We start from the raw sequence: 26,787 nt of genomic DNA, 5'->3' as shown, positions 1-26,787 counted from the left end.
TCTATAATCTCTACACTCTTCTCCCTTGCCATAGTAACAATACAATCCAGAATTAAATCCACGACATCACTATTTTCTTTCAAGACAAACAGCAACACAACTGCTAGGATAAAGGACCTGCCTGGCCCTTACACAATAGAGAGAGTGCATGCCTATGTGTGTGAAATAAGAGGAGTTTGCATGTTCTTGATTAATAAGCAGCCTATTCTCACTGACCTAGTTAGAAGAAACTCTTCCCCCTTGTACTTTTTTCCTCTTCATGTTTCTATTTTTGAGAATGACAAGCTGGATAGATGCCATCCATGCTAGCAGAGAATAGAAATTCAGAGTTCCAAGAATAAGATAAAATACAACATGCAAAAATGAAAATACTGAGCAATAACTACAGATTACATATATCATGTACAGACAATTGCTCATCAACAGCACATAAGTACCAAGCTCTCGTCAACACAACAGTTTCCTAATAATCCTGTAGATTCAAGCAGAGAACTTCAATGGAAAAAGAAAGTGACATAAAGTGAGTCATTACTCACACAATAAATCAACATGAACACCAAAAAGCATAATCTGCAAAGATTTAGACAGCTTTAATTTCATAATCTCTTCTTACATACATATATTTAAGGCACAGTGCAAAACCTTTAAACATTAACCAGAGAATCCTTACTGCTGTAAACACTACTACTGCCTCGTGACAGGTTGCCTTGGCAAGAATGAAATGTGGAACACATCTTCCTTGAAAAGAATCAAGGAAAGAAAACAGAACTTGACAAAACTTCTTTAAAACTTCTTTTGTGTCTTAATTAGACACAAAAACTCAAGCTGCTATCTCCCCATATCCGAGAGTCAGACAGCCTGAAACCAGCTCTGCATACTGCATATATAAAACTCGCATTAAAATGGCATGCAATGACAACACCTTAAATCATACAACTGTGATTTTTGTTTTATAAAACAAACAGTATTTCAGCATGATATAAGCAGAAAAGAAATAATGACCTGCCATTCATGGATTGCTGAGAGTGCTATACAGAATCCTGAGCAGATGGCACATAAGCTTGGTATTTTGGGTGTTTTTGGCATTTATTACCTACTATTTTTGAACTGAAGATATATGCAATATTATCTTTTAAAATGCAATTGCTTTAGAAAAAACAGGTCATTACACATTTACTTTTGGAGAAAAAAAGATGCTTTACAGCAAAAACATGAAAATAGAAGCTTTTTAAGAAAAGTTCAATGCTCCATTTAGTCATTTCCACCACACAACTTGAGTAGGATTTTCCGGTAGTCTCCTGAAGTATCACCCTGGAAAGGAATGCAGAAAAAGAAAAGTTAAAGAACAACCAAAAGAGATGAAGCCAGGGCTGAAGAACTAAGAACTTTCTTTCCAGGGATGATTGGGCTCTACTATTACAGAAATAAGAAGCAGAGTTTACATACGCATAACTGTGCACATGCATGCTCCATATTTACTGAAACCAATTTTTTACTAAGTTCAATCCATTAAATGGGTATGGCCTGTTCTGTTTCTGAATGTCAGAACAAAGGAGAAGTGTGGGGAGGAAAGATGCACAGTTTTCCCACCAGTGTCTCACTGCTTTTTACTCATACATTGGTGGTTACAGGGCATGCAAATATTGTCATAGAAGCACACCTTCAGTTACACACACTTGGGAAAAGCTCCTGCTGGGTAATCCTCTGTGGCAAATGGCAGCAACACCATATAGTTGCTGGCAAGCAAATCAAGACATTTGGCACACACCTTCAGAATCTTTGCAGGATTCTTCCTAAATGCCACCAAGTTACAGCCTCTCAGTGTCAACAGCAGAAGTAATAAAAAGGGGCTTAACAGATTTGGCACCCTCATTACAAGGTAAATGAAAGTGGCACCAGTCACTTTCCTCCAGCTCATACTACTCTGCCATTTTCCAGGCACCCTCCTGACTGCTGCTACGGCTCTTAACAACAGTAGGATGGTGGATCAACTGTGAAAGAATCTGAAGTTTAGTCTCCTTCCAAAATCTTGTATTTTCAAGAGAAAAAAAATCTTCTACAAGATTTTTAGGAGCTTTACGTTCTTTCAACGCACATATGAAGTAGAGCACCACTGTTACTCAGCTGGAGGACTGAGTGGCTTCTACAAGATCATATTCAGAGGCTGGGACAGAGACCAGACTTGAAACCAGGTCTCTGAAACCCCTCTGGACCAATTTCCCTTCCCTTTCCTTCCTTGTCTGTTAGCTTCCTTCCCATTTCTAGCTCATCTACCCCCATGCAAAAGCAAGTGCTGTCTGTTCTCTGGCACATCAGCCTCCGCTCTCCCCATGAATGCAGCAAGCCAACGCAGACAGCTACACTCAGAGCAGTTAACAGCTACTCAGCATCAGTATCCACATTCTACCCCCATAAAGGATGTCGTGGCAGGGAATATAAAAATCTCCAAGTCTTACAGTGATATCTGCGTAGAGAGATCTGCCGTACATCCGCTTGTATTCTGCGCGTATGTCCAGCAGGTCAACCTCGCTGCGCGACACCATGATTCGGATCAGAGTCCTGTCTTTTGTTCCTGCTCCCTGAAACAAACCAACCAGCAATGGAACGTATTAACGATGGGTGGAAATGCTGTATGATACAGCACTGGTTAAAAATAAAATAACTCACCCCCCCCCCCCCCAAAAAAATGCCTGTTTACCAGCATAACCCCACTGACTTCAATAAGCTTGAAAAGAATTTGGCCTATCATGCTTCAACAGATTAAATTTCATGGTAGGACACTAAGTAATTTCTCTGCACAAGATCAATTTGAAAAAAAAGAAGAGGACTGGCAGTGGTACAAGGGGACAGGAAAATTTAGTGAGTTTAATGGCCTATTTATTTATTTCTGCTAGATGTTCCTACTTAAGAGATACCAATTTCAATTAGTTTTAAGCATATTTATGTTTTACCAAGTGAAGACTTTGTTTTATGTATGGTTGTATTCATCTCTCTGTTAAGTGGATTAAATTAGCTAGATTTTTCCAGCCTTTCATAATAATGACTGCATCGTGTTAGTCATCTGCCCACTAAAAAATGTAATCCCTTCAAGATGAACAGTTCATTCCAATGAGTTGTACAAGAATTAAAAAAAAAAAACACACTATAAGTTTATGTAACTTGTCACAGGCACTTACCTTCATAGCCTTCTGTAATCTCTCTGCAAAAAAAGCTGGTGTGTTCTTGAGACACTTAACTGTAAAAAGAAACAGTATTACAGAAATCAGGCATTCCTCCTCAATCAGAACTCAGTAATTTTTTCAGTTTATCCTACACAGTCACATGTTTTAATTTTACATAAACATACACTTGATACAATGCAGCTTCCACTCCTTCTGTTCGTCACTGAAATGTTTTTTAATCCAAACAGTAGCTGCAATAAAGTTAAAGAACCTACACTACATGGCTCAAAGCTAGCTTTTCTGTCACTAGAAACCATCTAGTATGAAGCAGCCACAAGGAACCTTCAAAGTCAAATGACCAGATTCTTGCTTACAAAGGAAAAAGAGGGGATGGGAAGGTGGCAGAAGACTTGAAAGAACATATAGTGCCCCTAGCTGCTTCTTAGTTCTGAATTTTCAAGCCATGTGTGTGCAAAGTGTGGCAATTCGAGTGCTGCCTAATATAACTTCGGTAGCCACCTATGATAGCAGAGAATCTTATGTGCTTCCTTCCTCTTAAGGGTGAGCTGCCATAACCCTTATTTTAAAGTTCTATTTGAGCCACCAAGTTCATTAGGACTTAAAAATTCTTAATATGCTCATTTAGTAATGACTGGATTTTATATTTAATTAGCACAGTTCATTAGAAATCTGAAAGAGCAAAATCTAAAACCAAATCACTGTCATGTTAATCAGGATAATGAAAGAATCCTCCATCACTCATCAGAATTGAAATCTGCACATTGATGCAATGTTGGTTACAAGTAAACAATCATGCAATCTGTGGCAAACTACAGAGAACACAGACCACGCTTGACATTTTACAGCACAGAAGGATATCAAAATCAATCACACAAAGTCAATACAGAACCAAAGGGGTAAACCTAAATATTACTTCACGGCAACACACATTCTATATAGGAAGTACTTTTCTAAGTAAGAAAATGTAGATGAGAGCAGTTCATCACACAACTGTCAATGATACATATAATACTACTCAAAAATGAATGACAAAATGAAATGCACATTTCTGTATCACTGTATTTAGCTAAAACAACACACTTGCACTTTAAGATGTTTAAAGATGTTATTGTTAGTTACCAGTTGTACAATCCAGAAAGCTTAAAAGAAAGCAAAATTAAATATTTTCAATTAGAAAACCTTTTTTTCCTGCAAATAAGGTTCACAGAACAAATGATGTTAACATCCTTGACTGATTTAGATATGTGTATATACATATAAATAGAAAAAATTCCACAAAATCTATTCAATAAAGGGAGTTATTCAGTGAATATTAATGACAAGCCTTGTTCTGAAGGCTACTGACTTGTGTGCAAGATACAGTCTCAGTTTTGAATCTGTATCTACATGGAGACCTGTCAAGTCACTGCACAGCTCCATTAAGTCAAATGACTTCCAAACTCTGAGAACAAAGTTTCTTTCCCAAGGCAATCTTTTACTATAAACACTGTGAAATACCTCTTTTCCCTAAGCTTGGTTTTCTAACAGTACGTTCTGAGGTGACAAATTTTGAATCCTGGAAAAGGTCTGAAAATGTATCACACACAATGAGCTAAACTCAGTTTGGGTCATTAAAAGACCAGTATAGTACCACTGTGGCAAGCAGAGTAAGAACAGCAGTTACATAGCTCACATATGTACAAAAGAGGTGAGAAAAAAATTAGGCTTTTAAAACTGAATCCCATTTTGAAAGATTTTGTTGGAAACTTCAGTGAAAAAAATTTGTTGTGGTTCAGCCAAATATCCTCTCGTATCTTATTTCCAAGTGATGCAAAGTTCATTTTTCCTATTTTGGTAGGAGTTTTGGGGGGGGGAATTGTGTCTGGTTTTTGGTTTGGGATTTTTTAATGGTTTTTTGTTACATCACTATCATATTCAAAACCAAAGAAAAACACCTTTAAAGTAGGAGCTCTAGGTACCATAGTATGTTTACAGTAATAAACAGAAAAAGAAATGGAGATGTAAAGACAAAAGACAGGAAAGTGGCTCACAATTATATCTAGAATAAAACATTTCAGATAAAACTACTACACAACAACTGGAGGTCTTGCCCCAACCTCATGAAAATCAATGACAACCTCTGAAGGGACAACAGTAGATCTGAGGTAAGATTTTTCACTCCTCAGTACTGGAGGCAATTAAAAACAAAGATTTAACAAATCTGTAAACACAGGAAATGTGAAAAAAATAACCCCTTTGTGATCAAATTTAAGTTTTCTTTCTATTAAAAAGAGGCAGAGGTAACTAATCAGAGAGTCAATGCCTATATTTTGCTGGATTTCCAAGGCTGTCCCAAATACTCCACTCTCACTGACCCAGCAGTTGGTACAGGTTCTCTTCACTTCTCAAAACAGTGTCAATTACAGTTAATTATTCTCTCCTCATTTTAACACGTGAAATTTAAATTCTGTAGTTGCCTGCAGCAAAAGCCTGATCTGTCATTCTGAGGTGAATTAAGTGCCCCACTTTACCAACCACAAGTGACTTCACAGAAAGCTCAACCTGAAAAGCAGGAAACTGGAATTACTACCAACAAGAACATCCTTATCTGAAGCCACAGATGTCATGTGAGCCAATTCAGCTGCAGCAGAATACCAGAAATGAACTTGCTGAGATGACACATACCTACAGCCAGCATGCCCTTCTCCAGGTCTCCAGACATTTCGCGACATATGCTTTTCTCAATGTCCCGGTTGCACATCCTCTGGTACTCGTTGAAGACTGTTAAGAAAAGAGAGTTTTCAGGAGTTGGTTTTGCAAAAATGGGTGGTGCTGGTACATGCTGGATGGCTTCACTTTAAATCGTGTTGCTCAACTTGATACTGTAACGCATTCACACAAGTTTTAGGGTCTCAAAAGACTCATACTGTGCTATCAAGTATATTGTTCCATTTACACCTTATCTTGGTCTTTCTAGCTTGTCTAGTTCTGTCCTTCTGGTTAAAGGGCTAGACCAAGAAACCATTGTAAGGGAAATAGTGAAAATTCTTCTAGGAAAGGCTTTGGGTGTCAATAAAATTAAGAAGAAAATATTCAGGTTCTCATACACACCCCTTTCCTAGATTCAAGTACCTCAATACCCCAATAGAACATTTTAAAAGTTCTATGTAGTTACTAAAACATTCCCACCACTACAGACTGATGTAACACTTAATACTAACAAGTAAAAAGGGAAGGGAAGGTTGCAAGTGTCTTGTGCACATACAAGTATGCAAAACTGAAACAACTCTAGTTTTTCAATTCTTTTGTCAGAGAAACATTTGAACAAGTATGACCTCTACCTGCTCTGATATTTAAACAAGATGACTACAATGTGCAGCATTTATTCAGCCTTTTCAAAGTAGAATTCACCCTGCTTTTCACTGATATCTCATTGTGCTCATTTTACAGATGGGGGAAATTCAGGGACAGAGCGATGTTGTACATTTTCACCATTATACACAACAGAATCAAGTTCCCGCTTGTTTAAGACACCATTACCTGCTCTGAGGTGGGCCCTGCTTCTTGCACACAGAATGGCATTGAACTTGGATTCATCAGTTCCTAGACGGTTCTCTCCAGCTGCATACAACTCCTAAGCAGGGAGGGAATTCACACATCATTACTCAGAAACTTAGTCAGGTTGACCAGCTGAGTTACAGATTTGCTTCTTTACAGCCTCTCCACTTTTTATACTTATTTCTTAGCATATGTACTGCTGGAAAACAGGAGCAAGCAATAAACAGCAACTAATTCTAACTTTCCAATAATATGTTCTGCTTGCATTTCCATCTTGATGTATAAGTGCTCAAACACAAAAGCTCCAGATTACCAAAAGAAGGGAAATTGTTTAAAAAGTACCTGAAAACTGTTCTTCCTAGTAGTCCTTACATCTAGCTTTTTTTCTACACCTCTAGGTGTGTTCTGGGACATTCCTGTCTTTTGGCTAAGGCATACTATGTAGAAAGCTAATTACATTGCTATTTAAACGACAGTAGTAAGCTAAAATGAACCAAGTTTTCCCTTTGCTATGTGGGGAAGTGGAACATACAAGAAAAATAACAGGGCAAGCATTACCAAATACAAGTGCCTTATTTGCTGCAAAAATTCAGAGTTCCTTAAATAACACACAAAAGCTAAAGCAGGTGTTAAATAGATCAAAATTTAATGCATACACGTATCACCTCAAATCTCTTTGGGCAATTTCCTTAATAAACAGCACAATGGCATCATCCAACACTTGGAAAACCCAGAGAGCTGACAGAATGGAAGTAAAATATCCTATGGACTCTATACCCAAGAGCTTCATCCCTGTAATGCACCTACATGGCTCTAATGCTCTGTCAGGGCTTTTCATATCACTACCATCCACTGAAACTTAAGCACTACATTAGGAGAAGTCACAAGGTGTCCAAAACTAACGGTAAGCAGAAACCACACAGTCAAATTTCAGTGTATTGAGTTCACTGTACCTAGAAATGATGAAGCATTTCTACTGACCTGCACATCTCTCTGGACAAGAGACATGTCAACAGTTGTACTTTCATCTCTGTTTCCCTGAAAGAATTAGAAGATACAGAAGTGTTACTGATGGGCTTTGATGGGATCCTTTCAAATTAAAACAACAACAAAAACAAGCAAACAAAAACAAAGCAAAACCAACCAACCAAAAACCCCTCACCTACAAACACACACACAAACCAAATTCCAAAATCCCAGCAGGCAAGTACCTGAGAAAGTGAAACTAAAAGCCTCTGAAAGTGTCCAGATGTGTCACTTTTTATTGCTTCCTCGAGAGTTTTCTTAAATTCTGGAAAAGAGATGCAATCATGAATCATCATACATCTCTGCTCATTTCCTAAATTCATATTATCAGTCAGTGATTAAGTAAGAAAAGGAAGAAAATTTGTATGGAGCAAATCTAACCTGCTTTATAGACCCTGTTGAGTTCCTGAATATGCTCATTACTGCGAGAAGCTAAGATTTCAATGAGACAATTTTCATCTGTGCCAACACCCTAAAACAAAGCATAAGGAGAAAACAGATTTCAGATTCTCATCTTTCTCCTACAACCTAGTATAAAAGAAATGTAATAAAATTATATTAAAAAAATTCAGAATATAACCTTGTATAGAAAAAGACAAAGCAATTTAAATGTTACTAATGACGTTTCTAAAACACAGATATGTATTAAAGATACAAAATTGAACAGATAATTGAAATTATAATAACAAGCTTTCATTTAAAAAATGTCATCCTTCATCCCAGATTTAAGACATTTTAAGAATCCATTTTTTTTACCATTAAAGATTAATTTGTTAATTCTAACAGGTAACTATCACTAACTAATAGATAGCAGTTGCAATTAAAATACAGCTAATATTATTTCATCCTCACAGATAGTTTAATATTTTGACTAAAGATCACATAAATATATGTACTGACCTTCATTCAAACATTGTCTTAAAATACAAATGTTTGACCTGGTTTTATTTAAAGAAATCTATATGTTTATAAAATAGTCTGATTGCTATAAAGTACTCAAAATTTCCATAAATATTTTAGAGAAGGTTCAGCATGAGATAGGAAAACACACTTTTGAGGTGGGCAAAATGACAAAAAAAAAGGTACACATTGACCAAAATGTTTGTGAAAATAATGTTCTGAACTGCTTTTGAGTACGAAGTGTAAAGCCCCTGGAAACCCCTGAGTGGGTTTATAACCAGTTCCATTACAGCTCTAAGCAAAACCCCAGAAATAAAGGCTCCCCATACAGTGGCTGGCTTAGAAGAGAGGTGCCTCAGTGCCTTACTCAAGACTATGTAACAGTTAACTGCAGAGAGTGTTAGAACTTGGTTTCTGCCCTTTCTGAGTATTTCTTTACCAATATATTTTTTGTTACAACACAAACCTATTAAATAAGTCTCTACCCTTAACCTATGGGAACAACATTTCTCCATTTTACTATCATATACTTCCAAGAAACAGAGTACAGAACAGTCAAACAGTGGGCTGAACATCTGGATAGAGAGGAGGGAAGGTAAGTCCAAGCTTTTAAATGGCAACCAAATATTTTATCAGCTCAACTATTTCCTCTATCTTATAAATTTTTATCTCCTATACAAACCTTTATAGCTTCCTTGATTTCATAAGCATCAAACATGACAGGTGTCTTCATCATTGCCAAGATTGTCTTCTCAAAGTTACCTGATAGCTCAGACTTGAGATCCTTGATCAAATCCTAATGACAAGGAAAAACAAGGAAAAGTGCATAAAGACCAAACTTAACAAAAGTAAACATGAAAAATATGCATTTTAATTAGAATTCTTTATGCACAAGCACCAATAATGTATCTTCAAAGTAAAGCTGTTCCACTTAACATTAAAATCAGAATAATGTAATATGTACATTGAGGTAATTAAGGTCCAATTAAATAGACTGCACAGATCAAAGAGTCAAAGTAAGGAGAGAAACTGCTTTACATGTTTTATCTGAAACACTGCATGAAGAATTCAAGAGTGGGTAAAAAGTAGCACCCTGAGCAGGCTATGGCTTACAAACCATCTTCCCCTAAAGCTCTTTCCAATCCTTTTTTTCCCCAACACTAAGCCTTCTGACTTCCACTGAAGGAATGTAGGCTCATATTCCATCTCCCCTCTGTTCTCCCAATGTATTTACCTTTCCATAAGCTGTTTTGAAGGACAGCATTATCTGCTGCCGTTGCTTGTTGGAACGACTTCCAAGACAGTCGATAATGGCTTGCTCATCGGTTCCTGTACAGGCACACAGACACCACAGAATGAGCATCATGTCATGTGAGGACTCAGCTTTCTGTTTCCATTTGATCCTAAACTCTTCTGAACCCAGTTGAAGGTCATGTATACCTTTAATTCATCTACAGTATCCACTCTTGCCTACAGCCACAGCACTACTGCAAGCTCTACCCCCAGTCAAACACAGTAAGAACAACAAAAAAAACAACAAAAAAACTAAACCAAACTCATTATGTTGTTTATGCCTACATGAACTTCCAATCATTTCTCTAATAACCAAAGACAATCACAGGTGAACTACCCCACTCAGTACACGTGTAACAATGGAAAAAGATCGGTGCTGAATCAAGCTGCAATTCCACTTTTAACTGAAATGTAAATCCACAGACTGCTCACCTAATCCCTTCATGGCCTTCCTTAAGACTTCTGCGTCCTTCAGGGGGTCAAAACCCGGTGCATCGGTGATTGTGCCTCGGTTTCCATGCTACAATGAGATCAAATGGAGCTGCATATTAGCATTAAACAGTAAAATACTGTGTTTTACTACTTTGGAAAGATGCCCACCATTACCAATTTTCTTTTTGTTAGTAAAGTAATAGAGAAAACTCAAAACAATCCTACCTAAAAAAATTTGCTCATTTCTACACATGAATTAATGCAAGGTCAAGAAGGTTCATTGATATTAAATCTGCTGTCCAATAATTAAGGTTTGATGATACTGTACATATAACTGGCAATACTTCATAAAGAAAGGAAAGGCAAGATTCATTAAATCTGAATTCACATCAAATCTTTCTTCTTGAATAATGCAGTAAAATAGCATTCATTTCCAGTCATATGCTCCTATATTGTTCCATCTGAAAAGGTTCTCTCTCTCTCTTCACTCAAACTTCTTTTCATAACTTTATTTTCCATTTGAGGATTGGTTTACACTACTACAATGAAGAAAATGTAGAGAAACATATACATCTCGGAAAAAAAACAAAACAGTGAATGCTCTTACTGTTACAGGAGAGACTGCAGGCCCTGTAGTTCCTGAGTAAGAGGGCATAGATGGATTCACAGCTGGACCTGGTGGATAATTTGGCATGGGCTGCTGCCCTGGGTAAGCTGCTGGTGGTTGTCCTGGGTAGTTCATAGGCTGCTGACCAGGAGGTGGTGCGGGCTGGCCTGGGTATCCTGGGTAAGCTGGCATTCCTGATGGTGGATACCCCCCATAGGAGGGCTGCTGTCCTGGTGGAGGTTGCCCAAAGCCACCTGGAGGGACTGGTGGATAACCCCCAGGTGTTGAAGGATACATGCCTTGTGGTGCATTTCCTCCAAAGGTCCCTGCCAGGTTGGATGCCTGCAGTGACAGCCAACACAGCAAGAGAAGGGAAGGGGTACAAACAGCTGAGTTTCAGTAATGTGCTCAATACAACCTCCCCCCTCACCAACACAGACAGGCACACATCTACAAAAGAACTTTGCACTGATCATGCCTCACTAGCAAGGAGGATGGATAAAACCTGCCTGTGTTCAGTTGACTCTTGCTTCACTGTGACCATCAGCTGCCATGCATAAAGAAGCAGAGCCAGACACATAACTGCCACTGCATCCCACACCACTCACACCAAAGCACATCCATGGCCACACACCTCTGATTCTAAAAACTTGACCCAAATAATCCCAGCAACACAAAACTATGCTTAATCTTTCTCTGTCCATGGTTGCCTTCCATGATCACAGCATCCCCTGAGTGCAACCCCCTCTGAGCAACCTTTGGCTGTTTTATAGACATTCGATGTGTTAGTAGTTTACAACTTGCAGGATTTCACAGATTACATTTGGAAAGACTTCTGCAGAAACTGCCACAAAGATACATCACATCAATATCATCTCCCCACGTGACACGCTCGACCCCTCTTCTACAGAGGGACCAGAACTGACATTTAGTGACTGTAGTATTATCAAAAACTACCTGCTGTGGATATTGCCATGTGCACCCCAGATAGTTTGTTGCTCATTTTGCCTGCTGGCTGCCAAATTGCTTCATTTAATCACTGCCTCAGGAAGGCACCTATAATGCAAATGTCTTCCTACAAACTGCATTCGTTATGCAGCAGAACGGATTTCTGAAGACTAAAGTTGTCAGAAGTGTCACTCACTTCTGTTCTACCAAAAAAAAAAATCATCCTGGAAACGTCTGCATTTTCTTCAATCAATGTAAAAGGTTTTTACTTCCATCTGTTAAACATCAGTGCTTATAAGAGATAGTCAATCCTATATTCTTTACAAGGATGAGTCATTGATATCTCCTTACTGTGACTGGGAAAAATCCAGGTAGTAGGCAAAATCTGGACTGTGTGTGCCAATGTGAATATATTAACAGAGGATACTCTGTGTTAATGGTCTTTTCTCCCACTCCTCTACACAGCAAAAGCCAAGTTATATTTGTTTTATGCCCGTGACTTTTGAAGCTAGACTCTTAAATCAACATTTAACTAGTGCTCTGTTTTCTTAAAACAAGGAATAGCTTGCAGCAACCGTTTTCTTCAAGAGATGATATTGAATGCTCACTACCTAAACAGATTAGACATAAAGGCACAGAATTCAAGTGATAAATTTGACAGTGACAGTGCCAGAAACACAACTTTGCACTTAAGGAAGTCACAGTAAAACACATTAAATGAAAACAAACTTACCATTCCAGCCATCTGGTTGGGATTGAACTGGTTGGCATAGCCAGACACATTTTCCAGACCAATTGGAGGTGGATTTGAAGGTGGATAGGCAGCACCACCCCAAGGACTGCTACCTGAAATCAAACACAGCTGCAGTGAAACAAAAAGCTACACCTTTTTAAACTTCTTACCACTTAAATTTCTAATATAATATGTGTTCAACGCTACAGGAAAATCAACTGAAGAGGTGCAGGGTAGCAGTGCAATTATTATATAAAGAGAAATTTCACTGGATATTTCTAGTCATGTCCAAATCTGTAAGGTCTCATTTACAACTCTAATCCTATTTCAAGGTTAAAACTCAGGACTTAATACTGTTAACGCCATATTTTCACTAGAGAGTAGTTTCACTTAACTATCAAGTTGTCCAGGTATTCCAGTAGGAAGATAGTATTAATTCCACTGATGCTGCAAATGTGAAAGATGCTCACAGAGCACGACAGTCCATTCCCAGATACCCAAGTCATAAAACTTGGCTGCACACAGCAGTATGGTCCAACTTAAGCCAGAATGCTCTGCTGAGAAATAGAGTTTATCCTCCCCAGTAGTCTGGCTTCTCACTGTACATCACTTCCCCTTCCTGAGTTAGCTTGCCCAACTCCAACTGGCCACTTTCTTTCTACCAACAATACCAAAAACTGTAAAGTTCACCCTGATAACCAAGCAGTAGTCACATATTTCATCAGCTTGGTATTATTATAATTGCTATCCTTTTTAACAGCACTCTGCCTTCCATATGCAACCATCTCCCTAAGAATAGTGAATTAAGGATAATTTCATAATAAAAATTCTAATTCTTTGTGGGATATGGTTTTAAGTAGTGTGACTGATTCCTCCCCATACTTGTTTTTCTCACCAGCTACCTTCACGACTCAGTACCAACAGATCCTCGACACTTTCTGAATTTTTTCAAACTGTGACCATCTCCTAGTGCTGTGTGCTTCATCTGAGATGAATGAAAATGGACTTTATATGAGCACATGGTAGAACACACATTAGATAAATCAGAATCCCTAGCGCAGATGAAATAGGACTTAACAAGAGCACACAGAGAGCTTTGGTGAGTCAAGAAAACACCCTGCAGTCTTGTTCTTCGTCCATGCCACCTTTCCACTCCAGACCACCACTGCCATTTAATGTTTACTTCATCTAAGCAACTTACCTGGTGCTGCTGGTGGATATCCACCCGCTGGGGGATAGCCCGGGTAACTCATTGCAAAGATCTGAAAAGCACGTGTGATACAGTTAATTTCTGTAATGCTTCACTCGTTACATCACATACAACTAAGAGGCAACATGTATGCAGTAGCCAATTACCAAAATTTAGACATAAACTGCCCACTCTGCCCAGGCTTTCCTCTGAGAAACCTCTTTACCATTCTTTTTGTTGGACTAATAAACATATTCAGATAGCTAAGTAGTTGCAGAGTCACTCCTCAGACTACTTCAGTTATTTGTTCCAGTTGCTACTTACTGCTTACTTGGTCTGTTCTGTTGTTTAGGATGTATTACTTGAACACGCTTCCTTTATTGAGCTATTAAAATCTGCATAAGTTTGCAGCTCATACAGAACAGTCTGATTAATCAAGAGTAGAAAATCATTTGACAAACAAGCTACATCTCAAGTGAGTAACTGCATGAGAAGTGTTAGAAGGCATCTAAATGCAGACATCTGCTAACGTGCAAGGTCAGAGTAAGAAGCACAAGGGATACACCTTCATGCTTACAGCATTGTCATAAAATATGAAAGGTCTCCTGACAGGGTAAGATCACTAGAACGAATTGGATCTCTCAAAATGGATAGTGCCTTTGTCAGCACAGAAGTGCACAGAGTCATTAGATGTTCAAAAGAGAAGTGGAGGACAAAGAGGAAGAACAGCTAAATGAAGGACAAAATTAAAACTGTCTTCCAGAATACAAAAGGCCTTATTTTAAACAGAACAACTCCCAGGAACAATGGTAAAAGTAACTCAAGGAGCTTGTTCTAGATGAAGAAAACATCCACAGTGAATCTTAACTTTTTAGAGGTTATTTTTAGTGACAATTCCTATTGTCTATTTTTAGAACTGCTGTGCAAACTGTTCCTCTGCTTTTTCCCCCCCCTCTTTCCCCTAAAGCACTACCTTTTGCATCTGGCATTTTGCATGATCATATTAACTTTCCTTTCTGGTTTGCATGGCTCTTTTGCACAGCAACAGTGGAATGGAAAAACACCTTTTTTTTTTTATTTTTAGTAAAGAAAATACAATTAGGGAATCTTCAATTTATTTAAAAACTGTTTGGACTTCATGCTGCATGCACTAATTTAAATTTAAAGAGAGAGATATTATCTAAGAGAAATTGCAATGAACAAAGGAGACCAGAAGTTATAACCCTACCTTACCTACTAAAGTATGTAAAGTCTCTAACAGACTCAATAAGCAAACACAGCTTCTCAGCAGATAGAGGTGTATGGGACAGGAGAGAGGTCAGAAGAAAAAAAGATAAAAAAAAAATTCAAGAGAAGGCAGCCTGGCACTTCAGAGCCTCTCTAATTCAGTAATAGGCTTTACATAATAAAGCATAAAAAATAAAAGACAATTATTACCAAGTCACTCAAAAAAACCAAGCAAAAAACCCCCACACAATCTAGGTTCTTAGCATGCATAATGTCAGTGTGTACATTTTTAGATACAAATTATTACAGCACTGTAATGAATTTCATTTCTTTAGGTGCAACTATAATTATTTTTTATTTTTTAGCTTCACATGCAAATACAATAATGACAGGATACTCAAAAAAATTGTAGGATGCCTTTTCAATAAAGCTTTAGGTACAAATTTAAAGCAAAAGGCTTTTTTTTTTTTGTGGCAGAGGGTGGGATAGACCTTGTTTTTCTTAGTAGGGTCATTTGCTTGCTTTTAATCCTATGTAGAATATTAATTTTTAAATTGAAAAAAAATTAAAAGAGCCTTTTGGTAATTAAAGCTGAGGTTGAGAAGTAACAGCTAACTTCATCAACAATCTGAAAAAAAATGTTACTTTCTATATAAAAATGTTCCACTTGCTTCTTTCAAACACTGTATTTATCCAGGACCTTTCCAAGGGGAAATTTTCCCAGACTGGTTTGATTCCAGGCAAACTAGATACACAAACACACTGACTTCTCGTGTTCAAAAACTTCCCTGATGACCATCTTTTCTGTAGTTCACCAAGTCTCTGTTGGCTAACTTTCTAACTTAAGAAATATTAACATAGAAAGGTAAGTTTCCCAACCATTCCCACAATCCTGTCTCCATTTCATCTTCTAATCCCATCTTCCAAACTTTCTGATGCTACATCCACATCTTACTAAAACTGTCAGTGACGAGCAGCAGTTGGTTGCTGACAATAAAGTGGTGACACAGGCCAGGGAACAGAAGATACAGAAATCCACCCTGCTATACAAATATTGCGTGGGAGGATACAGGAACAGCAAGGTCTGTGTTTGCTCAGTCATAAAAAAAGTAGTGGAGGAAAAAATCCAAACAACCAAACCACACATGGAAAGAAGGAGTGCCCTGAAGGAAATACAGAACAAATACTGTTAAGCTCCTCTCCCTATTCCCAGTGTTCAGTCCTGGAGATTGACCTCAGGACTCTATAAATAAAGATCTGAGGTTTTACTCCCACAGTGAACACTGATCGCTATCGTGCTTCACACTGCAAGCCATGAAGTGTTCAGGCTCTTCAGCATTTTCCTGCTGTTTGGCAAAGGTAAGGGGAAACAGACCTGTTCATAAGAGATTAAATCTGTAATATACTTTCAGTGGGAACCTTGAAAATATGCTTCTCTAAGACACAGCACGGCACAAAAAGGATGACAACTGAAGAAATTTGTATCAAAAATACAAATTACATATAACGATGGCAGAAGCAAAGACTAAAATTGTAAGGCTGCCAGCAAACTTCTGTTTCAAGGTACAACAGAAATAAGATCAGCAACTGCATTCACGCCCATTGCTGGAATTTATTTAGTGACTGCTGTTCAGGGTCCAGTTATGCCAAGGTTCAAATAATTTGAGGACAAAAAACGGATGAAAAACCGTGACCTTTATTTGTCAAAAATAATTAGTTTAATTATGCCCATTTCACAGGGAACATCGAGTAAAGCGAAACCCTTTGGCCTTTACTCCTCCACAAGGTTAATTACCAGGATACAGTAGAAAAGGCAGCCTAAAGCTATAAATTACAGTGCCTGCTCCGAGACTGATCCCTGCTTGTGAAACCAGCAGAACAGAATTTATCACCTTACAATACGCTGTCGTTTTTCATCAGATATGAACTGAGGCATCCACCACCGTGCTTTTGCAAGACAAGGACAAGCCACAGTCTCAGCATCATACCAGCTAACTGCTATTTTACGAGCCTGAGCAAGATTCATCTTTGACTCAAGCACTGCAGCACACAAGTTGTTCTCTCTTGTACCAGGTGAAATATTTTTCATCCTGACAGATAAAAAGCCCTGCAATTTTGTTTCTCATTAAGTCTTCTGTGTATGTGACTCCCTGTCTAGTCTTCTTTTCACTATCAAAAAAATAATGTAGTAGAATGGGTTCCTCTTCCAACAGGGTTAATTTCATGCCACCCAAAACTCAGGAAAACTCTTTTACACAGATCTTATCACTCATTGCTCACCTTTACTGGGCTTCATCCAAGAACATATATTTAAAGAGTACTAGTATATCATCCACTTCCTACAGAAAAACTTTCCTTAAAAAAACCCTAACCAGCTCTGAATAGATGGCAAAACAGAAACAAATTCAAATAAGGTTTTTTTAAAAAAACTGTCCATTTCAATTGCTTGCTAGTATTGCAACTCAGGAGCACTGCCAGTTTCAATGATCCTTCTAATTCATATCATCATAATTATTAGTATTACAGAAATACTTTACTGGAAGATAATCTAGCACTTTTTGACCTGCTGGCATAAGCAGGGAACAGGGAAGAGCATCAGAAAGGTAGCACTTGCAAATCTAGTCAAAGTAAAGTAGAGCAGTTGCCAGTCCAACAAAGAAAAGCTGAATGGGAAGACAGACACACAAGCCACAACTGAGCTACAAAAATGTTGAATAAGAACATTCGTGCAACTTTTTCAGAGATAGAAGCCCTACACGTATGCTCAAGGCAACAAAACCCAAAGAATTTAATTGAGCTGCAAGGACTTTCAGGATGCATGTGCAGCAAAAACATGAGTTAATTCCAAGAGGGTGATTTCACTTTGGCTTCCTACTCTGCCCTGATCCGAGTGTTTCCTTTTGTAGCACACTCTTGTAGTGTAAATATTCCACGGACAGTATTGCAAGTCAAAACATATATGACAACACAAATACACTCTCCAAACAATGTAAGAAGCAAGAAATAATACCAAATTAAGTTTATGAGATGTTTGAAGAAACAATGGAATGGGATTGTTCTATTTCAAACTCATAACTTGTCATAGAAATAATTTGTTGCAAAAACCAGTCATGCTATAAATAGTCTGAATTATGTTCCCAATTGACTAATGCCTCAGGGATTTATGCTCCTCCATTTTAAGTTCCACTATGCAAGAACAAAGCTTTTAAATCGTTTGTGCAAGTCAGAATAGGTACATACCAATTCCTGCATGAACTAAAGCAATAGTGTAACATTCAGTACCCTAAAACAATTACTAGAAAAATACCTGATTATTCATTTCACACCAACGATTTTTAATTAGTTGCTGTGCCCAAGCCTGAAGCACAGAGCCAGGGAGTGGCCCCACTGCAAAAGCAGGAGGGTTCCAGTGTTCCCCAGCTCTGCGAGGCAACAGAATAAAAGGATGACAAAAGTCCTCTGACAATACTTCCCACATTTACGCTGTTTGGGCTGCAGAAGAAGCCAAATAACAGCAAGTTGTTCAAGTGACAACTCTCCAAAGCCAGGCACACTGGCAGGACCTGCACAGGACCTTAGCTAAAGGCTGTATGCATGTACCATACACTGTGCACAAAACCTCTGTGCCCAGCACCAGGCTGACAGCCTCGGGACACCACAGATGAAAAACAGGTAAATATGAGTGTGCAAATACATCAGCTTTTTCACAAAGGCGATGGCTTTCATGCTTTCTGGACAGGGAAGGCTTACACACGCTGCTGTCCAGCAACACCAGGAAGATTACCACTCATCAGTGAGTAAATGGACACACCCCCATTCATTCCAGACTGTAAAGATACAGCTCATTAATCCTTTCCAGGAACAGACTTACTCAAGAAAGAGCGAATTTAGGGTAGTGAACTAGAAAGACAGGTATTTCACAACAACCATAAACAAGCATTGTGAAAAGAAAGCAAGACAATGGCCTTCAAACCTAGTCTGCACTTGATATAGCAAGCTTTGGTCCTAAAAGTGTACCACTGAAAAGTAACTATTCTTACCCCTAAATCCTAACATTTGTAAGATGCATTTATTCTCCTAGCTAATAGAAAACTGAGTATTTTTAAAACACTGTCAAATGTAGCCAATAACCAGTTACTCGCACTATAGAGAGGTGCACTGTTTACACAATAAGTGCAATTTTCCAAGCTTAAAGTTGTTATCTCTAGCAACAATAACACGGATATTTGTGCTGTCTGTTTCAGGTAACTTAAGCACCTAACCTAGAGCAACTGGCAAGTCCAAAGTTCAAAACTAACATGCTTTTTTACCCGAGCCAGAGGTCTTTGGGATGCAGAAATTAATCACAGAGAGTATCACTTCATATGCATGTTGACTGTATGGCTACAGTAAAGTTTTAGCACAAACACAGGCCTTCAGAAGCTTTAAAACTCATTTATATTTTTAATATGAGATTGATTTGTTTGACAGTTCTTAAGCCTGCCAGAAGTTCAGATCCAAAAGCCTGAATCAGATGCCCGACTCTCCTACAGCTGAACTGAATTAATGACTCCAAAAAAGAAAGGAAATGGTGAAGCCCGGTGCTTCCTCAAGAGAACGGCTGAGCTAAAGAACAGAATGACCTACCAGCGACACTTCCCCAATGCCCTCAAAAAAACCCCACCACACCCACACTTTGTACTAAAAGAAAAACAAACAAACAAACAAAAACCCCACAACTAAAACACTGTTAACCCTCCCTTAAGAATAAGACAGTATCTCCTCTCTCAGTCAGGGAAAGCATAAGGGAAAAAAGAAGGTAGTATCTAGCAGGGACTTAGTTCACTTTCTTTGTGTATCTTATAAAAGAACATTGTTATGTATCAGACACCACTGACACTCTGCACTGTACAGGGAACAGCCAAGTAGTGGGGCTGTGTGGGCTTGTGTTTGTTTTATTCAGGCTAACTTTACACAATCTAGTGACTAGCACTGGTCCACACTCAGCATCTGTGACAGCTGAACAGTATGGATACAATTTCACATATACAAACAAAAAAACAGCTGCTAAGCATAGGCAGGATTGGCTGCCCGGTCAATCACAAGCACATAAGAAAAATTGTGTCCTAGATGGGCACCAGCAAGTCCCAACTCTGACCTGTAAGTGACTTCAGGCTTGGCCCAACCAGCATCTAACCTCTTATCAAGATTCTGCAGCGAGCTCTGATAAAATCTGGAACAAACATGGAGCAACAATAGAAGCTCCACTGTTATTGCTGTCCTTTGATTTGCTTTTACCACTGCATTACATTCTTCCCAGCTTGGGCAACTGCCTGAAGGAAATTCAGCATTTACATCAAACACACCTGCTTTCAAACAAACTGGAAAAAGCAAAGGGACGACCTTCACTTCTGTGCGTGAGAACAACTCCAGTTTCAAATAGGTGAAAGTGTTGCTCACTGAAGGGTAAACATGCAGCTTTTTCCTCCATTTTTTTCCCTCCAAAAAAGTCTTTTGCCACATTCTTCAAGGGAAACTCAAAACAAAAGTCACTACAGAGAGCTAACAAGTCTCTGTCCTTATTTCCAACAGTTTACATAATACATTTTTAAAATATATCCAATAAGAAACATGTTTCAAGGTAGTTGACATAAATGTATGAAATAAAAAAAGGAATTACACTGGTGCCATTATTCAGTTGCATATTTAATGTAATGGAAGCCTTTAACTGCAATTTGAAGCTGACAGAAAAGTTTCTATGGATGATTACATAAAGCCTTGGCTAAACATAAATGAAACTTTCAAATTGTTCAGAAGTCCTGCTATTTCTGTAGCCACAATTAAACCACCTGCTGTTTTCAATTACAACTCCACTTTAACTTCAGCTTCCTTTTTTTATCCCTAGATTTCTAGAACAGAACTAGAACTATATAACCTCTGTCTTAGCTCTGATTAACGCAATGTTACTGAACAGACCCTCTGGAAGCTCCATCTTCCGAAACTTGCTAGAGGTCTAGGAAACAGCATCTCCTGTGAACTTCAAAGCAGACAGGTTTCTTGGCTTGACTTTTTGTATTAGATCAAGTTCAATATTTTAAGTTGTTACCCAACACTACATCTCTACAATGTTTTTTATTTGACTACTTAAAGGCCCCCATGAAATATATTCATCCCACTGCTCATTTCATTATATCTTTTAGTGACTTCTAACATTTCACAGAATTTCCAGTCTAATGAGTCAAAACTTCTGGGGACTACAAAGAACAAACTAATAAAGTGACAAAGCATATGAATGAATGCGATGACTACTCCAGAAACTTTAAGTACAGATTCAGAGAGACATTTTGGCCTCTGACCTCATGAGGTCAGATGAGAAAGATGTATAAATATTGTTGACATAAAATCATTAGGCCCTTCAAAATCTTGCCAAATCTTTATGGTGTTCTATACCACAAATTCTCCCAGTGCTTTGGGAGCAGGGGGGAAAGAAGTCACAAAAAGTAGCTACAGAGGCACTTTCAGGAAGAAAAAAATTCAGCAGAAATGCAGTGGGGACAGGGCCACAGGTGAAACGGGAAGCAATGCTCAGTGCAAGTTACCCTGCTGCATCAGTGGGAGGAGAGTGGTCCACATGACTCTCACAGCAGCTTGCAAAACAGGAAATTATAGAAATAGCCAAGCTAGGGGGAAAGCGTTCATACACTCAAGCCTTACAGCAGGTATACACTCATACTAGTTTTGTACTGTTTCTGATGTTACTGTGACTGCTCCAGTAAAGCATTGACTCACTCAACAGAAAATAACTGTGCTGGGGTTGCCAGGGAACAAACCTCCCACCTCCTACAGCAGCCAGGCTTTTAGATGCATAAACCCTAATAACGAGCTCCTTCATCAAAACACAGTGCACCAGCACTTTTTCTTCTCTCTCGCCAGTCTGCTTTCTCTCTACACCTTCACCTCAGTCTTTCTGCCTCAGTGCATCTGACTCCGTTTTAGGCTGAGCTGCCTTACATGCTTCTGCCACTCCCTCCAGAACGCTGTCCGTCAGCTGTCCCTCCTTATCAGGAAGGAGCTTCCAGGAACTACCATTAATCTATGAAAAAAAGAAAAACATATCCCTGCCCAGAAACAGGATGGGGACAGAGAGGGAACTCCATCTTTCTTCAAGATGTTTGTGGGGTTTTATGTCGCACACACATAGCAAGAGTTGAAGAGTGTTGGTTTTAAGACACTTAAGTGTCTCGAAGGCTCTCTAAGTACATGCCGTATAAGAAGTAGTAAAGTATACGAGGTAGTAAAGTTCTGCAGTTTGCAAAATGAGACCTTCGAGGGGCGGGGGGGAATAAAAAAAAAAAAAAGCATTGCGTAATGTCCAGCCTACCATCTTAGGCTGCTTTCTAACTGTACACATCTAAATTACAAGCTCGAGATAAGATCCGGGCACAGGCAAAGTACCGAACTGCAACGACGACAGCAACACACCCCTTCTCCTCCGAAACCACCCCATTTCCCTAGGAAACAGGAGATGTTTCCTACCAACCGCGGAGCTCCAGGACGCCCCGACCTCCCCTACGCCCAGCCCCGGGCCGCTGCCCGTCACCCCGGCTCCTGCCGCCCCAAGGTCCCCGTCCCCTGCGGGGACACGGCCCGGCCCCCAGCACCGCGGGGACACGGCGGGGACACGGCGGGGACACCGCCCGGCCCCGCACACGGGCTGTCCCTCGCCCCCCGCCCCGTCCCGTCCCGTCCCGCCGCGGGGGTCGCGCCTACCGCGGGTGCTCGGGAGCCGCTGCGGCCGCCGCCCGTCCCGGCTGCTCGTGGCGCTGCGGGCGGGGCCTGGGAGTGCCAGGAGGAAGAGGAGGAGGAGCCGCTGCGGCCCCGGCTCCTTCGCCCTCCTCGCCGCGGTGCGGGGCGGGCCGGGGGCGGTGGCAGCGCCGGGGAGGCGCCCGGGCCGGCAGCGGGAGGCGGCGGCACCGGCCGGGGCTGGAAACACAGCACAGCAAGTCCGACCGAGAGGCGGCTTCCAGCGAGGGGCCCGTTTGATAAAAAGAAAACACGCGGCGGGGAGGGGGGGAGAAAGGAGCTCTGCCCGTCACATGGGCAGCCTGGGCATTCCCCAGGGAGCGGGTGACACGGCTAAAGCAAGGACGCTACGGTGCAACTCAAGGTTCTGACATCGGATTTAAACCCGTAAACTGCCTGTTCTCACCAGGAATTCATAAGACCTTTCAGAAAACATGCTCTCCAGGCAAGATGGGACAGAAACCCCCATTTTTCGTCATATGTTACATACGTGTTCCTTGAGTAAAATTCTACCAAAAATTTGGAGGAAGGAGATCGTTCATGTTGACCTTTTCTAGTACAAATAGTACTAGCTAAAGGCTTCAATAAACATCTTTTTTTCCTACATGCATTCTTTAAAGATGAGTGAAATTGCTCACATGGAAGCATTTAGAGGAACAAAACAAAATAATAAAAAGGAAAAATGAAAAGGGCATTTTCCAACTACATTTTGTTTGCCAAGACACTAATCAAAATAGCAAGCACAGCATTATCTGACTGAATCAGAGCATTATACAACTTGGGTGGGGAATGAACTTGTCCTTGCAGCTGGGATTTTTGCAAACAGAGTCCAGAACCTCCTTTACAGCACTTGCTTCTTTAATACATATGCATTCTAACAGGTGATTTCATTTAGAATGAAACTAATTTGGATAGATGTGTTCATGCCTCTTAAAGCATTCCTCCCGTTCAGCCACTTCATACAGTGAGTGTGACACTGTGTGGTACAGAATATCCCTTGGGTCAGTTGCAGTCAGCTAAACTGTGTCCCCTCCCAGCTCCTTGTGCACCCCAAGCCTCCTCGGTGGTGGGGTGGGGTGAGAAGCAGAAGGGGCCTTGCCTCTATGTAAGAGCTGCTCAGCAATAACAAAAACATGTCTGTATTATCAGTGTGTTCGGCACAAATCCAAAACACAGCCCCATACTAGCCACTGTGAAGAATGTAAACTCTACCTCAGCCAAAACCAGCACATTGGCTTTTTGTGGTTTAGCACAAATTATGAATTTATACCCAGACTATTTTAAGCCTTACTGATATAAATACACTTCTGATTAATAGGCAAAGCTAAACATCGACACAGGTTTTGATGCAGATGGAAAAATGAAGACGTGCCCACAAAGTAGCTCACATCGAATGAAGGCCAGGGATCTTGTCCTCTCAGTATGCTGGTATTGCTTCTCTGGGGAGTTAACTCCTCTCACTTGTGTCAGCCAAAAGGGGCCACATGAGCTCTAACAGAAGAGTTCTGTTAACTAGAGTAATTTTCACTGAAACAGGTTAGGAGCCATTCAGGGGAGCTGCTACTCCCATTGGATGAGGACACAGTGACCCTACACAAAGGGTTACTTCTTCTTCCAGCAGGATAAGAAAAAAAAAAAACCAAACCCATATTTCTGCAACTTCAGTACTGCTATTTTTTCATGTAGAAAAGCCCTTTGAGTATCATGCCTAGGCTGGAAGGGATGTATGAGGAAGCTTGTACTGCTGCAACCAGCCTGGTATTCATTCCAGACCAGGTTGTGCTCACTTTAAAGTCAGTTGCAATGTTCCATGGATTTAACCAAGGTCCAGATTTGGCTTACTTCTATGAATCCCTCTATTTATCCAGCCTCAGTGACTGGAAGCCCCACACCTTTGATGCTCCATTCATAAACAGAAAACTGGACTAGCTACGGCAGCATACGGAACATTCTTCTGACAAGGGAATCAGTGTATAGAAACCTCACTACCTGTCATTTTCAGACAGTCAGGGAATGAGGCATTTGCTTAATCTATTTTATTTTTGAAAATTTTTTCCACAGGAATGATAACCTCCTAGCCCACACTTTTTGGGAGCTTTGGCTAGAGCAAATCCCTCTCCCTGCAGAACTTGTTATGGGCAGCATAAAGCCCACTTCTGCTCATCTTCAGCAGCATTACATTTGATACTCCCACAGAGACATTCACAGAATAGTTGCTGCCAAAAAGTGACAAGGTCACCCTCTCCTTTCCACCCTTCACTTCCAGCCAGGCTTTTTTGACCCTTACTAGATCAGCTTAACTGTATCATGGTTTCCTACCAGCAGCTCCTACCTAGGAGCCTTCCTGTTTCTGACTAGGACTGTCCTCTATATCTTTGTAACACATTTAATCTCAAAAGTACATTAGAACAATTTATTGGTGAAGTAAATATAAAGTCACAAGTGGACTGACTATTTCTCCAGAGCAGGATGTAACTGCAGGCATTTTCCTTAAGAGTTTACAAGAGGAAAAGTGCAGAAACATGCAGTATAACATACGGTGTTACCTGTATTTATTATATGTATATTGTATACATACCTTTTAAGACTGGTTTTCAGTCAGTTCAGTTTAGGAGTCCTAAACCCAGCCTCGAAGTGGAACCACTCCAGCACAGAGTTCCTAAGGTAACTGTGGCAGCCATGCTGTGCAGCTAATACAGAGAGGAAAACAAGGATATTTTCACCAGTTAAAGTTACAAGAAGCCTACCAGCAAGTTTTAATATACTTTTAATTTTTTCAGCCTTTTGGGGTTTAATATTTAAACTGGTATTTAACACGACAGAACAGCCAAACCTCACGTGCCATGCAATTGAACAGAGGCTTATATTTACTCATATTAAAAACTGTCACTCTATATTAGCATTTCAAATCAAGTGCATGCGGACAGTGATGGCACAATCAGGATAAGACAGCAGAGGTGAGGCCTAGAACTCTTGGTGTTGGGATAGGTGAGAGCTGGCATGTCATCTCAAGCACAAGCATAGTCATACTGACATTGTGCTGATATTGACTCAGTACCAATTCAAACAGAGAAGCCTTTGTGGAAGAACCACAAAAATCACAGCAGCATTTCCTGCAAGCACTGCATTTTCCTAGTGCCCCTTCCAAACTTTAGTTCCAACCTTGTACATTTCCAAGTGGATTTGTGCCATAACAGGACACAAACCAGAACCAAGTGATGGAAACTAGTACAATAACCACCATCAACACTCCCAATTTCACAGGCACTGTCTTCCTTTTTTCCATATTTATTTTGCATTATTTCATTTCCATTGCTAAAATATTCCACTGGTAAAAACTCAAAAAAAACCCAAAACCCCAACAAAAAACTGAGTGTTTACGCACTAAAAGCAAGAAGAAAGTACAAAAGAAAAAATAAAATAAAATTTGCAAGTATTATAACACCGTCTTTCAGGCAGCCTAGGAATGTAGAGTACCAGCCAGGCTGTGGTGTATTTTGGGGAGTTCTAGCCTGGAATCTGAATGGTCCAGATTACCCCACAGGCTTTCTGCATGAACTTGATCAGGTTCAGATGCTCTGAAGATACATGCCCCTACAGCCTACATTCATTTTGAGCCCTAAGGAACTGATAGGCATCATTTGTCAACTCCCTCTTACAAGAAAGGGAGTTCTCTCACAGTCATTCTAGATTGTAGTTCACTTCTTTACAGTCCTGTTAGGTGATGGAGATTTTGGAAAGACAGTCACCCAAATATTTCTACTTTGCTTTAGTGACAAAAGTCATTTATTTCCCTTCCTTGGTTTTTTACCACTCCTGAGCATTCTGTAGGTTTTATATTTACTGGTTTTTGCACATGGTTTCTAACTCCTGCAGCTTGCAACTCTTCAATGCACATTTTCCCTTCTTCATAACTGTTAAATCAGATCCC

General features: G+C 39.8%; 1 protein-coding gene across 2 annotated transcripts; it reads right to left on the bottom strand.

Annotated features, from left to right (window-relative positions):
• Nucleotides 1-246: 246 nt before the first annotated feature.
• ANXA11 (annexin A11) lies at nt 247-22,936 on the bottom strand. Of its 2 annotated transcripts, none has more exons than XM_032695106.1 (15): nt 22,824-22,936; nt 13,860-13,920; nt 12,659-12,771; nt 10,978-11,319; nt 10,371-10,458; nt 9,880-9,974; nt 9,328-9,441; nt 8,127-8,217; nt 7,931-8,010; nt 7,701-7,757; nt 6,702-6,795; nt 5,847-5,942; nt 3,177-3,235; nt 2,457-2,579; nt 247-1,311 (listed from the first exon to the last, which is right to left on the bottom strand). In XM_032695106.1, the coding sequence occupies exons 2-15, from the start codon at nt 13,909-13,911 to the stop codon at nt 1,252-1,254; spliced, it is 1,464 nt and encodes a 487-aa protein (XP_032550997.1). In that variant the 5' UTR covers nt 13,912-13,920; nt 22,824-22,936; the 3' UTR covers nt 247-1,251. The 2 variants fall into 2 exon arrangements, with proteins under 2 accessions (XP_032550997.1, XP_032550998.1); XM_032695107.1 differs by having other exon boundaries at nt 595-1,311; nt 10,993-11,319; nt 22,824-22,897.
• Between the last annotated feature and the right edge of the window lie 3,851 nt (nt 22,937-26,787).

The sequence above is a fragment of the Chiroxiphia lanceolata genome, chromosome 8 (genome assembly GCF_009829145.1).
Source record: "Chiroxiphia lanceolata isolate bChiLan1 chromosome 8, bChiLan1.pri, whole genome shotgun sequence".
Lineage (NCBI taxonomy): Eukaryota > Metazoa > Chordata > Aves > Passeriformes > Pipridae > Chiroxiphia > Chiroxiphia lanceolata.
This window is presented reverse-complemented; position numbering and strand designations above follow the sequence as displayed.

What these genes read in the sequence shown, in the direction of transcription:
- ANXA11 (XM_032695106.1), bottom strand. Translation starts at nt 13,911, where the DNA reads ATGAGTTACCCGGGCTATCCCCCAGCGGGTGGATATCCACCAGCAGCA. An exon ending in CCAACCAGATGGCTGGAATG is followed by an intron (nt 11,320 to 12,658) that starts GTAAGTTTGTTT and finishes CTGTCACTGCAG; the next exon opens with GCATCCAACCTGGCAGGGAC. An exon ending in CTGCAGTCTCTCCTGTAACA is followed by an intron (nt 10,459 to 10,977) that starts GTAAGAGCATTC and finishes ATCTCATTGTAG; the next exon opens with CATGGAAACCGAGGCACAAT.